At 41.1% G+C, this 12,208-nt stretch overlaps 1 protein-coding gene across 1 annotated transcript in view; it reads right to left on the minus strand.

The window, feature by feature from the left end:
• Window positions 1–9,331: 9,331 nt before the first annotated feature.
• PDLIM1 (PDZ and LIM domain 1) overlaps window positions 9,332–12,208 on the minus strand; it is a 40,949-nt gene continuing 38,072 nt past the window's right edge. Inside the window, exons 6-7 of the mRNA XM_055425038.2 lie at window positions 10,278–10,395; window positions 9,332–9,862 (exon numbers count right to left, since the gene is read on the minus strand). Of these exons, the coding sequence (XP_055281013.1) occupies window positions 9,676–9,862; window positions 10,278–10,395 (305 nt within the window). The 3' untranslated portion in view covers window positions 9,332–9,675. The remainder of the gene's footprint in view (window positions 9,863–10,277; window positions 10,396–12,208) is intronic.

Genomic DNA, 12,208 nt, shown 5'->3' on the forward strand with positions numbered 1-12,208 from the left:
GTTTTCTGGTCTTGCCTTAAAATATGAATTTTATTTCATCAAGAGTTTTGCTAAATTAAATAATGAAAATTTATTGAATATCTAGATTATTCCAAAATTAAATAAGATATTGAAACATTAACTACTAAACATAGGCTTCTTTTCAGAAAAACTAAAGATATTTTGGATTATTAATATGTTCAGTGCTGCACTGAAAATTTTCCTATAAGAAAGCACATGACTTTTTAAAAATTGTAAATAGCATTTATGTTTTCAGTTCTATAGAAAGCTAATGTAAAAGGTAGTCCATAATTGCTTACTTCTTAATTTTCACTAGAAACTAAGGTATTTAGATTTTGACTGAGAAAAAAAACAAAACAAAACAATGTAAGAGCTATGAGTTGAGCATTATTTAGTGTCTTACTGAAGACTAGAGCCTGCAAGATAGACTCTCAGATAGCTCTGAGGAACTTCTCTGAAGAGGTAAAAGAGGAGCCAGTGTATTAAGACATATGAATATCTTGGTTGGGAAATATATGTAGTCAAATATACATGTCTTAGTAAAAAGTGACTTAACAGCAGCAGTAAAAAGTTACCACTAATAAAAAAAAAAAAAAACAGATATCAAGTTAATGTTTTTAGCGCTTATCTATGTGTATATGGCAAAATGCCAGACTCTGGGGTCTTTGAAATTCTTCCTTAGATTATACACCTTAATTACCTATGGACCCATATATCCAAAACACAGACTGCTTCATCCTGAATCCCTTTCAGGGTGTACTTGTAGTACAGCAATTGCAGTGGCTAATGAGAGTCCCTTATACTGCAAGGAGATCCAACCAGTCCATTCTAGAGGAGATCAATCCTGGATGTTCATTGGAGGGACTGATGCTAAAGCTGAAGCTGCAATACTTTGGCCACCTCATGCGACGAGTTGACACACTGGAAAAGACTCTGATGCTGGGAAAGGTTGGGGGCGGGAGGAGAAGGGGACGACCGAGAATGAGATGGCTGGATGGCATCACCGACTCTGTGGAGGTGAGTTTGAGTGAACTCCGGGAGTTGGTGATGGACAGGGAGGCCTAGCGTGCTGTGATTCATGGGGTCGCGGAGAGTCGGACACGACTGAACGACTGAACTGAACTGAACTGAATGGCTTGATCTTGTAGTGTAGAAACATTGGACAACGCTCTTTGTTTTCTAGTTAGTATATGTAATTAAAACTACTAAATTAATAAGGAAAACACCTTCTTATGCAAGGAAGTTTTTTTTTAAGATACAAAGAATGGAGATGCATTTTGTTAAGGGAAAGAAAGTTAATTTATCCTAAAGCTTGTTATTTCTAAGAGGAAAAGAAAATAAGGAATGAACTAATAGGGAAATAGAAAGCTGTAGAAGGTCTGTGAGGAAAAAAAAAAAAGAATCTTTAGAAAGGAATGTTATATGTGGTCAGGGCTGGCTAAGATTAAAATAAATTTAAGTGAATGAACTTTTTTTGTGTGAATGAGTTTTACCGGTAAAAAGCAAGGTGGTGCAAAACCTGTGTTTTTGCTTTTCTCTCTCTGTTAAGAAAGCAAAGTTTTCTTAGACTATCGATCTACTTTTGATAACAGATTGTAAAGTTTCTTTAACCTTTTACATAATCTGTGCAACTTTCTTTATTGGCCTTTGAAATCTCTTTTTGTCACATTGGTTAAGTAAACAAGTATTGTTTCATAGTGATCTACAATCTTATCTGACCAAGTATTTTAAAATTTGTTGACATCCTTGACAAACTTTCAGAAATCAAACTCTTTTGGTTTTGATTCTTTTGATCTTTAGCTAAATTTGAGATGCTCCAGGATTTCCCTGAAACCTCTCAGAGAGAGATTATACTAAGTAGGCTTATTTGGCATGTTGAATTACATGGGAAGAATTGTCAAATGAGTGATGATAAAACTTCTTATGTTTATATTAATATAAATGTTCTAGAAATTATATGAAATTCCTAAAATTGGATATGTCCTGGTATAATGTTATGCCATAATTTTAGTTATTATCTTAAAATATTATATGTTTCATAAATAACCAAACTTCTTTGTCAATTGCATTGTAATCAGGTCCTTAACCATGCCATTTTAAGTCTTTGACATGTATATCACTCTAGTGCTTTTACCAGAGAAGACAATGGCAACCCACTCCAGTACTCTTGCCTGGAAAATCCCATGGACGGAGGAGCCTGGTGGGCTGCAGTCCATGGGGTCGCTAAGAGTCGGACACAACTGAGCGACTTCACTTTCACTTTTCACTTTCATGCATTGGAGAAGGAAATGGCAACCCACTCCAGTGTTCTTGCCTGGAGAATCCCAGGGATGGGAGATCCTGGTGGGCTGCCATCTATGGGGTCGCACAGGGTCGGACACGACTGATGCAACTTAGCAGCAGCAGCAGCAGTCCTTTTACAAAAATGAAGATCTTCAAGAAGGTTCATAGAAATGACTTTTTTTTTTTACAAGTATAAGTTTCTGACAACTTTTAGATCATACCACTGAAATGGGTAAGAAATTACAGAATTCTAGAGGAAAACTGATGGTTTCAGACACTGCTAACAAGAGATCAACAAGAATTAATTACATGGAACTGAATAAACTGATGAATACGATTTTAAGTTCCATGACTTTTTGTCTGAAATAGTACTGGCTTTTAATATTTGCTCTCCAGATATGAGGAAATCTTTCCTCTTATAAGTCTAAGTCTAATATACATAAATATTTAAATTATATCACATATTACCACTGTTATACATTTTTTTTAGTTTAGAGTTACCTACGTATTTAATTTTATTCCTGCTTCTCTACTATGTTATCTGGGATTTTCCCCCTTCTTAAAAAGTAGTTTTAACTGTCACCCTTTAGTTTGTTTTGCTAATAACAAATCTGTTATTATTTATTTATTTATTTGGCCAGGCTGTGTCTTAGTGTGGCACTTGGGATCTTTGATCCTCATTGTGGCATGTGAACTCTGAGTTGAGGCATATGGGATGTAGTTTCCTAACCAGGAACTGAACTAGGGCCCCCTGCACTGAAAGTTCAGAGTCTTAGCCACTGGGCCACAAGAGAAGTCCCTAGTTTTGTCATTCTCTAAATGATTTTATTTTTAAAAGATATATATATATATTAATATTTTAATATTCCTATTTTGTTAATTTTTATATTTTGGCCATGACACACAGCATATAGGATCTTAGTTCCCCAACCAGGGATTGAACCCACACCCCTTGCAGTGGAAGGGCAGAGTCTCAACCCCTGGGCCACCAGGGAAGTCCCTAAAGATATTTTTGCTTGTATACAATTCTTAGGTTTATTATTATATCCTTTTAGCACATTAATGCTAACTTCCCATTGAGGTCCAATTTCCATTTTTGCTTTTGCAAAATTAAATATTGATTTTAAGTTTTTATTTTTAAGTGGAATTTCTTTCCTTCTTTCTTTCTTCCTTCTTTCCCTTTCCCTCTCCCTTCCTCCCTCCCTCTCTTTCTCTCTTCCTCTTTTTAGTTCCTCCTGACTAAAGTATACCTATGTAAACAAAGATGAAACATTTATCTTTTTCTCTCTATTTGATCTATCCAGAATTTGGCTTCTTCAGTGGGCTCCCTTCTGAACTTGTTGGCTTATTAGTATCCAGACTGCAACCAGTTATACTAATAATTGTTCTAACTTTTTCTCTCTCTTTGTTGTTTTTAAACTATTTATGCTTTGAATTCTCTCACTTCTGTACTAGTCTTACTAATGCTATTACTTATATCCTGCCTATTTTATAAGATTCTTGTTTCTTGCATTACCATCATGTAACCAGGTCTCTGACTAAATTAACAATGGCTAAATGTCTTGAGGCAATTTGTCACATATATAACTCTCTGTAAAATTAATTGTAATAGTGTAATTCTAAATATTATGAGTTTGAGCAAGCTCCAGAAGTTGGTGATGGAAGGGAAGCCTGGCATGCTGCAGTCCATGGGGCTGCAAAGAGTTGGGCACAACTGAGCAACTGAACTGAACTCTAAATATGGGGAAAAGCAACATGAGAGAAACATTTCTTGGATCACAACAGTCTAGTAAGATAGATGATACAGAGACTCTATAGGATAACCAAGCCTAATTCAAATATAGCACATGAATAGCCAATCAATGGAATTTTCATCCTAGGAATGAGTCTTCCTAGCCCACAGGACAAATTGGTCATGAAATGTTTCCTGCACCTTGGTCAAATTTATGACCCAAAGTGGGAAGTGAACCAAAAAGAACAAAGAGCATCACTCATCACCTAGTTAAACAAGTGGGTTAAATCATAACCCACTGCAGTTACCTATCAACAGTGCACCCGGAAGGGAATTCAGGATGAAAAAAACAGGATGAGGCACTCTGTGTTTTGGCCCCTAAATAATGAGATGCATATCCTAGGAAGAAGTTCAAGGACTCCAGATTCTTGCATCTTCACATATGTAGAAAAGTACTGAAATCACTAACTTGAGATGTCTGTTCTTCATGATTAGCACTGATCTTTTACCAAGATGTATCCTTAACTACTTGTATTTCCCAGTCATAAAATTCACATATATACTGACTCTTCCCTCACCTCTGTGGAGCAGCTTACTCAGAGCTACTGATTGACTGTTTCCTGGGCAGTAGTCCTCAATAAGACTGAATAAAGCTTAAACTCACAGCTCTCAAGTTGTGTACCTTTAAGTTGACATAGGGTTTGGCTGGAGAAAACAACAGGATGCTTTCAAAATAGCAGTCCTAGTGGAGGATGGGCAGAATTGAGAAGCCAGAGTGCAAGGCAATTAGAAGAGATCTGGGACATATGGGAACAAGGAAAAACATGATACCTAAAAGCCAAAGCCTTTGACTGTGTGGATCACAATAAACTGTGGAAAATTCTGAAAGAAATGGGATTACCAGACCACCTGACTTGCCTCTTGAGAAACCTATATGCTGGTCAGGAAGCAACAGTTAGAACTGGACATGGAAAAACAGACTGGTTCCAAATAGGAAAAGGAGTATATCAAGGCTGTATATTGTCACCCTGCTTGTTTAACTTATGCGCAGAGTACATCATGAGAAACGTTGGACTGGAAGAAGCACAAGATGGAATCAAGATTGCCGGGAGAAATATCAATAACCTCACATATGCAGATGACACCACCCTTATGGCAGAAAGTGAAGAGGAACTAAAAGGCCTCTTGATGAAAGTGAAAGAGGAAAGTGAAAAAGTTGGCTTAAAGCTCAACATTCAGAAAACTAAGATCATGGCATCTGGTCCCATCACTTCCTAGCAAATAGATGGGGAAACAGTGGAAAACAGTGGCAGACTTTATTTTTTGGGGCTCCAAAATCACTGCAGATGCTGATTGCAGCCATGAAATTAAAAGATGCTTACTCCTTGGAAGGAAAGTTATGACCAACCTAGATAGCATATTCAAAAGCAGAGACATTACTTTGCCAACAAAGGTCCATCTAGTCAAGGCTATGGTTTTTCCAGTGGTCATGTATGGATGTGAGAGTTGGACTGTGAAGAAAGCTGAGCGCCAAAGAATTGATGCTTTTGAACTGTGGTGTTGGAGAAGACTCTTGAGAGTCCCTTGGACTGCAAGGAGGTCCAACCAGTCCATCCTAAGGGAGATCAGTCCTGGGTGTTCATTGGAAGGACTGATGTTGAAGTTGAAACTCCAATACTTTGGCCACCTCATGCGAAGAGTTGACTCATTGGAAAGATCCTGATGCTGGGAGGGATTGGGGGCAGGAGGAGAAGGGGATGACAGAGGATGAGATGGCTAGATCGCATCACCGACTCGATGAACATGAGTTTGAGTAAACTCTGGGAGTTGGTGATGGACACGGAGGCCTTGCATGCTGCGATTCATGGTGTCGCAGAGTTGGACATGACTGAGCGACTGAAAAGCGACTGAGAACTGAACCGAAATGAGAAGCAAAACAAAAATCCAAGATGTCTTGTTTTAAGGAAAGTGCAGGTTATGTGGTCCAGTAAAGGTAGCCAGTAGCTACATGTGCCTATTGAGCATTTGAAATGTGGCAAGTGGCATAGATTAAAATAACACTTTGGATATATGGTACTAAATACAATGTATTATTTATTTATTTAGGCTGTTGTGGGTCATTGTTTCTGCACTCAGATTTTCTCTAGTTGTGGCTAGTGAGGGCTACTCTTTATTGCAGTGTGGAGGCTTCTCATTGAGGTGGCTTCAGTAGCTACAGCACACAGTAGTTGTGGCACACTGGGCACAGTTAATCTAAGGCATGTGGGATCTTCCCGAACCAGGGATCGAATCCGTGTCCTTTGCATTGCAAAGTGGATTCTTAAACACTGGACTACCAGGGAAGTCCAAAACAATGTATTATTAAAATTGATTTATTGGTTCTAGCTTTTCCTTTTGCATTATGGTTATTAGAGAGTCTTAAATTACATATGTAGCTTGCACTGTACTTGGAACAAGAATGAAGCATACATTTACAGATTGGTTCACCAAACATTTGTGGACTGGACTATCTCCCTACTCAGTTTACAAAACTGATAAAGACAGAACAGCTCCTATGGGGGCTTTATTCCTTTCAGGAGACTATGATTATGTGATGAGTCTCATGTGATGTGTGCCCTTGAGGTGTGCCCTGGATAAGTGGGCACATCAGATCCTAGGCATGGTGAACCAGCAGAGAAGCCTGTCCAGAGGAGGCTTTGTCCTGGAAGACCACTGATGTTAACTAAATCAAGAAGTAGAAGAGTGTTGCAAATCAGAGGGAATCACTTCATCAAAGTCTGTGACTCTGTTTTTCCTCTTCAGGAAGTTGTCCAAAGTCTTAGCATTTAAAGAATGATGGAATATTAGAGATATTCCAATACATTCCTTCTATTTTTGCCCTCATTTTATATGAAGCATGACAGAAGAAATAAAATTACGTGAACATGGTAGGCAAGGATAACAGGCCAAACCTTAAAATTACTCTTGGCTAAAATAATTCTATAAACCAATGGCTGCAGGAAAAGGAGTTCTTGGCCATAAAACACACAACTTGTACTGAGGACAGTAATGCTGACACCCTGTTTCATTTTGTTAGGAAGTTAATTAGTCTTGGAGGCTGTAGATAGCAGCCATAGTGGTCACTTGACACTCCCAGGATCTGACCTCCACTGGAAGGGAGGAACCCTGCACCTCAGATCCACTCCTAAGAATAATACTGTCATTAAACAAGTGTCAGACATCTGGCAAATTATCTGAGGAAAAGAACTGGAAAAAGTTCCAAGAGTATAATATTCATTCATCCTTTTCCAATCAATAAACCCAAATCACAATTGTTACTGTATTTGTAAATCCATCAAACTTGCTGTGGTTCAGAAAACTTTCATTTTGTGTGGATTTGCCCAAATAAAGAACTTTCAATCATCTTGCCTTTTACAAACTTAGAAACAGAAAAGAGTTTAAAGTAAGCATTGTGCCCAGCAGTGTCTGACTCTTTTCCACCCCATGAACTGTAGCCCACCAGGCCCCTCTGTCCATGGAATTTTCCAGGCAAGAATACTGGGATGAATTGCCATTTCCTCCACTATGTGATCTTCCCAACCCAGAGATTAAACCCGCGTCTTTTGTGTCTCCTGCATTTGCAGGTGGATTCATCACTAGCGCCACATCGGAAGCCCAAAGTAAGAACTAATTGCAAATAGAAAAGAAAAGAAAAATCAAGAAATTCAAAATAGTTTTCTGCCTGAAAGTTTTGCTGCAGGTCTTATAGACTTGAACTGCTTATGTCTAAACTGTCCCTGGTGCGTCCAAGTTTCAGAGAACTGCAAAGTAAAATCCTAGCGCTGATATTAGAATTCTTACTCTTAGAAAGCTAGTCCATCAAGGACATCATCCACAAAGAACATCAGCTATTACCCACGGTAGTGAATACTACTTAAGGCAGACGATTTGCTCTTTCAGAGTAGGGTTGGTGGAATGACCTATCCATCTCTTAACAAATCAGTCTCTAGAGTGATGGGAGTGCCATTGTTTGAGCAAATGACTCCACTAGTGGTTAGTCACCAAGAGATGACCTCTGGTAACCTCAACTATGGTTTTTCCAGTAGTCATGTATGGATGTGAGAGTTAGACCATAAAGAAAGCTAAGCGCCAAAAAATGGATGCTTTTGAACTGTGGTGTTGGAGAAGACTCTTGAGAGTCCCTTGGACTTCAAGGGGATCCAACCAGTCCATCCTAAAGGAGATCAGTCCTGGGTGTTCATTGGAAGGACTGATGCTGAAACTGAAACCCCAATATTTTGGCCACCTGATGTGAAGAACTGACTCATTGGAAAAGACCCTGATGCTGGGAAAGAATGAAGGCAGGAGGAGAAGAGGACGACAGAGGATGAGATGGTTGGATGGCATCACCAACAATGGACATGGGTTTGGGTGGACTCCCGGAGGGGGTGATAGACAGGGAGGCCTGGTGTGCTGCAGTTCATGTGGTTGCAAACAGTCAGACATGACCGAGCGATTGAACTGAACTGATGCTGGGAAAGATTGAAGGTGGAAGGAGAAGGAGACAACAGAGGATGAGATGATTGTATGGCATCACCAACTTGATGGACATGAGTTTGAGCAAGTTTCGGGAGTTCATGAGAGACAGGGAAGCCTGGAGTGCTGCAGTCCATGGGGTAGCAAAGAGTCACACACAAAGCGACTGAACTGACCTGAACCTCAGATCTCTGATGCAAGGCTCCTTAACAGCCAGGGTTCCCCGTCTCTTCTTTGAGGAGAATGCATTTGCCACTTACCCTGAGCAACCTGCAGGTTTAGGGCTGCTGGCCACCTTCCTGAGTTTACTTCCCTTCATAACAGAGAGGTTGTAATGGCAGCAAACCAGCCTGGGGAGGGACTTTACTAGGGAGTATTTTAAGGCCATTTGGAAAACATTCATTTCTGGCTGTCCCAAAACAGCCAGATGTAAAGAAAATATTCTGTTACAACATAACTATCTTATATTAGCATCAGAGAATAATTTGGAGTAAGCTGCAAAGAAATAAAGGAACATGGCTGTTGGGACTTCCCTGGTGGTCCTGTGGTTAGGACTCCATGCTCACACTGCCAAAGATCTAGATTCCATCCCTGGTTGGGAACTAAGACCAAGAATGCTCTGTGGCAGGGCCAAAAAAAGAACATGGCTGTTTCAAATGCCAGTGTTCTCACACCTGGAGGAAAAGGCCTGCAAATCTCAAAGGAGTGGAACCCCCAAAACAAGAGGAAAGGCCTCAGAAATCTCCTCTGGCTTGAGATAAGAGGACACATGGTCACATGGTAAACAGACACCACACTGCCTTTAAGTCTATTAATTTATTGAGTAAAAATGAAATCATCCTCAGACATACTAAATTCAGTTTGGTTTGAATTTGGCTGATGTCCATTTGCAGCAGAGATGAATGAAGGGAAAGAGAAGACACAGTGACGCTGGCAAAGGGACACCGAACAAGGCCATTTTTCATTAATTATAAAAGCAGGCATCACACAGCCAGCGTCAGTCATTAGCAAAGGGGAACGTGATACTGAATGAGCAGGGACAAAACTAAAGTAAGCGAGAACTCAGAAGGAGAGGCCAGAGCTTTCAGAGGACAAAATGCAGCTGGGGCTGCATGGAGAGCAGCACTGGGCGCGGAGCTGCCCGCTCACTTGGGGAACACCGTGATCACGTCATAGCCCTCGGGTGGAGTGACCCGTTCCCGGGCATGCTTTTCACAGTAGATCTGATCCTCCACGAAGAAATGGCCCTTCTGTTTCAGGTTGGTGCCACAGTCGGTGCACACGTAACACTCGGGGTGGCGGTGACGTTCCCGCAGCTTCACGAACACGCCGCTGCAGGAGGAGTGGGGGAGAGGTGCTCCATTAGTGACGAACACCTGAAGGTGACAGGCTGGGGCTCCTCCCAAGGGGCCCATCCAAGGACAGATCAGAGCTTCCCCATCGGCCTCTAGCCAAAAAGGGGTTTCTCCGGCCTCCCCTTGAAGACTTCCGGAAGTCCCTCCCACTTCAACAGAGCAGCCTTGCTTTTTCTGGTTTAACATGTTCATAACCTAAGGGTTTCACAGCCAAGGAAAGCCTTCACCACCTGGCTCTGGGACACAGGACCAATCTCGCATCCCTGCTCCATTTTCCAGGCAGGATTTTTTTCTCCATCACGGCCACAGTGGACAACACCCAGCACTTTCCACATTTTCATGGTTTACACAGCCTGCGGGGCCACCAACGCCTGGGGAAGACAGATACTCACACAATGCCAGTGCCACATTTGTCACACATTGGCAGTTTCTGGGCATTTCCAATTGATGCAGCCACTTTGGTGACCGGAGCCTTAACACTTCTGAATCCTGAGGGCTTGTTGGGATCCCCTAAAAAGAGGAAAACACTTGGGTTAGCCAGGAATCCGGGCAGGATTGTATAAACATCATTTAGCTCTTTCAGAGTCACTTATATGTATGTTCCATCAAGGTCATGGGCACCAGGATCAAACAGACTTGACTGCGGTGTGATCCTGGGCAAGTTACTTAACTTCTCTGGTCCACAGTTTCCTTTTCTATAAAATAGGAGAATGTTTCTCTTTCAGAGTGGAACAAAATGATTGAAAAAGACACATGTAGCCCTCCCTGACATACATGGCCAGCCCTCAAAACAAATTACATTACATGCTGATTAAATACATGCAAACACATTGATATGGGACTTAAAAATACTTTACATAGATGGAAAAAATTTAAAACACCTGATAATCAAATGGCAGTGTAGTCAGATGCCAAAAGAAACCCACATTACAAGGACAACAAAATCATTATAGTACAGAATGCTAGAAGAAGTCAGATAAAAACCACCTGCCACAGAACAGAAACAGTAGCAGCCTTCCTGCAGTCAGCTTTCTGTGTGCAAAACCACCTCCTAGTTTCTAGAGCTCTGCCTACAGCCCAGTTCATCACCTGTGTAGGTAGCTGTGAATAATAATGGTAAGCTACTAATATTACTATTATTGCTATATATTTGGCTGGTTGTGTTTCCACATCACATTTTTTTTTTCCTGTGATGTTGGCCCAGTAAGTATTGCTATGTTTGTCAGCTATTTACACATCTCTGTCTGGACTACAAATTACTGGAGCACCAGAGCTCTGTTTCATATATTTTTTCAATACTCCACAGAGCCTACCACAGGCTTAGCAGAAAAGAATGGTGGGCTACAGTCCATAGCATTGTAAAGAGCCAAACACGACTAAAGCAATTTAGCATGCACTCATGCACAGTCCAAAGTATCATCTTGTCTTTCCAATCCTTTCTCCCTTCCTTGATCACAGTCCCAGCTTTGTTCATTATAGAATCTATTTTTTTTTTGGCATTAATTTTTATTTTTAAAAAATATTGCACTCAAGTATTATTTCTGTCTTGATTATCGAGTTTTGGGGTACCAACTTAAATTCTGTACCCAAAGCAAATGCCTCCCTCACCTTATCCTAATTCTGGCCCTGCCTGAAGGGATCTCAGAGGGGCCTGGCTGGGCAGCCTCATGACTCTGAGTGTCCCAAACAAGCTCCCTCACTTTCTGGCTGGAACCAGCTGGGCTGTCTACCTTCTGTGAAGACAAGGAAATGGCATCTTTGCATACCTGGACAACTTGGAGAGAAAATCAGTAGTTCTAAGGGAGCCAAACCTATGAGGTCAGAGTCTCTTATGTAATGGACTGTTTTTCTGTTTTTCACAGAAAAAATTACCACAAAAGGTAGGAAGTACAGGAGGAGAGAAGTAACATGACACATGAGCCCCACTTGGTAGGAGAACCCACATCTCTTTTTGGAACAGAGAGAAGTGAACTGATGGAGCTGGGCACAGTGTAAGTAGAGGCTGTGTGTTGCCTAATGCTGACCTGGCTGCAGCTTATGCAGCCCTGCAGCACCACCTGCTGGCTCGATTTTCTCCTCTTACCTAGTCAGCCAACACTGCAAATGCGAAGAAAATTCCACATCTTTTTTCTGTCCACTTCACTGTTCAACAACACTCGAGGGCTCCATACTGCCTACAGAATCAAATTCACGGCCCTTAACCTCACACCTAGTGGTCCTCCATGATCTGAACCGCAGATCACCTAAGGATTCTCCCGAAACCCTGGGCGCCTGCCAAAATGAGCCTTGATACCTTCTGAGCAAGCCTCCAGCTGACCGCACC

The sequence above is a fragment of the Moschus berezovskii genome, chromosome 12, assembly GCF_049115385.1.
Source record: "Moschus berezovskii isolate FMDL1 chromosome 12, NW_MosBer_1.0, whole genome shotgun sequence".
Taxonomy (NCBI): Eukaryota; Metazoa; Chordata; class Mammalia; order Artiodactyla; family Moschidae; genus Moschus; species Moschus berezovskii.